The sequence below is a fragment of the Diaphorina citri genome, unplaced genomic scaffold, assembly GCF_000475195.1.
Source record: "Diaphorina citri unplaced genomic scaffold, Diaci psyllid genome assembly version 1.1 scaffold7223, whole genome shotgun sequence".
NCBI lineage: Eukaryota > Metazoa > Arthropoda > Insecta > Hemiptera > Psyllidae > Diaphorina > Diaphorina citri.
The window spans coordinates 1-258 of NW_007384599.1; the positions used below are offsets into that span (position 1 = coordinate 1).

Below are 258 nucleotides of genomic sequence, written 5' to 3' on the forward strand. Positions count from 1 at the left end.
TGGGGCCATGTACATCGGAGAACCACAAAGTGTTGCTGCCATCACACCATCCTGTAGGAAGCGAGCAAATCCAAAGTCAGCTATTTTCAGTTTGATATGCTGAGGCTGGGGGTACTGTTTGCCAAATGAGTGAGAGAGGAGGATATTTTGAGGCTTCAAGTCTCGATGCACAATCCCTGAAAATGGCAATGAAAAGTAAAATGTAAAAGTGTTAAAGAAAAATAAACCCGTTTTATAGGTACCAATACCAAGTAAAAA

The 258-nt window shown here is 41.1% G+C and overlaps 1 protein-coding gene across 1 annotated transcript in view; it reads right to left on the minus strand.

Annotated features, from left to right (window-relative positions):
* Positions 1 to 6: 6 nt before the first annotated feature.
* LOC103522174 (serine/threonine-protein kinase unc-51-like) overlaps positions 7 to 258 on the minus strand; it is a gene marked incomplete at its 3' end in the record, with an annotated part of 10,467 nt that continues 10,215 nt past the window's right edge. Inside the window, exon 3 of the mRNA XM_017448969.2 lies at positions 7 to 176. Within this exon, the coding sequence (XP_017304458.1) occupies positions 7 to 176 (170 nt within the window). The remainder of the gene's footprint in view (positions 177 to 258) is intronic.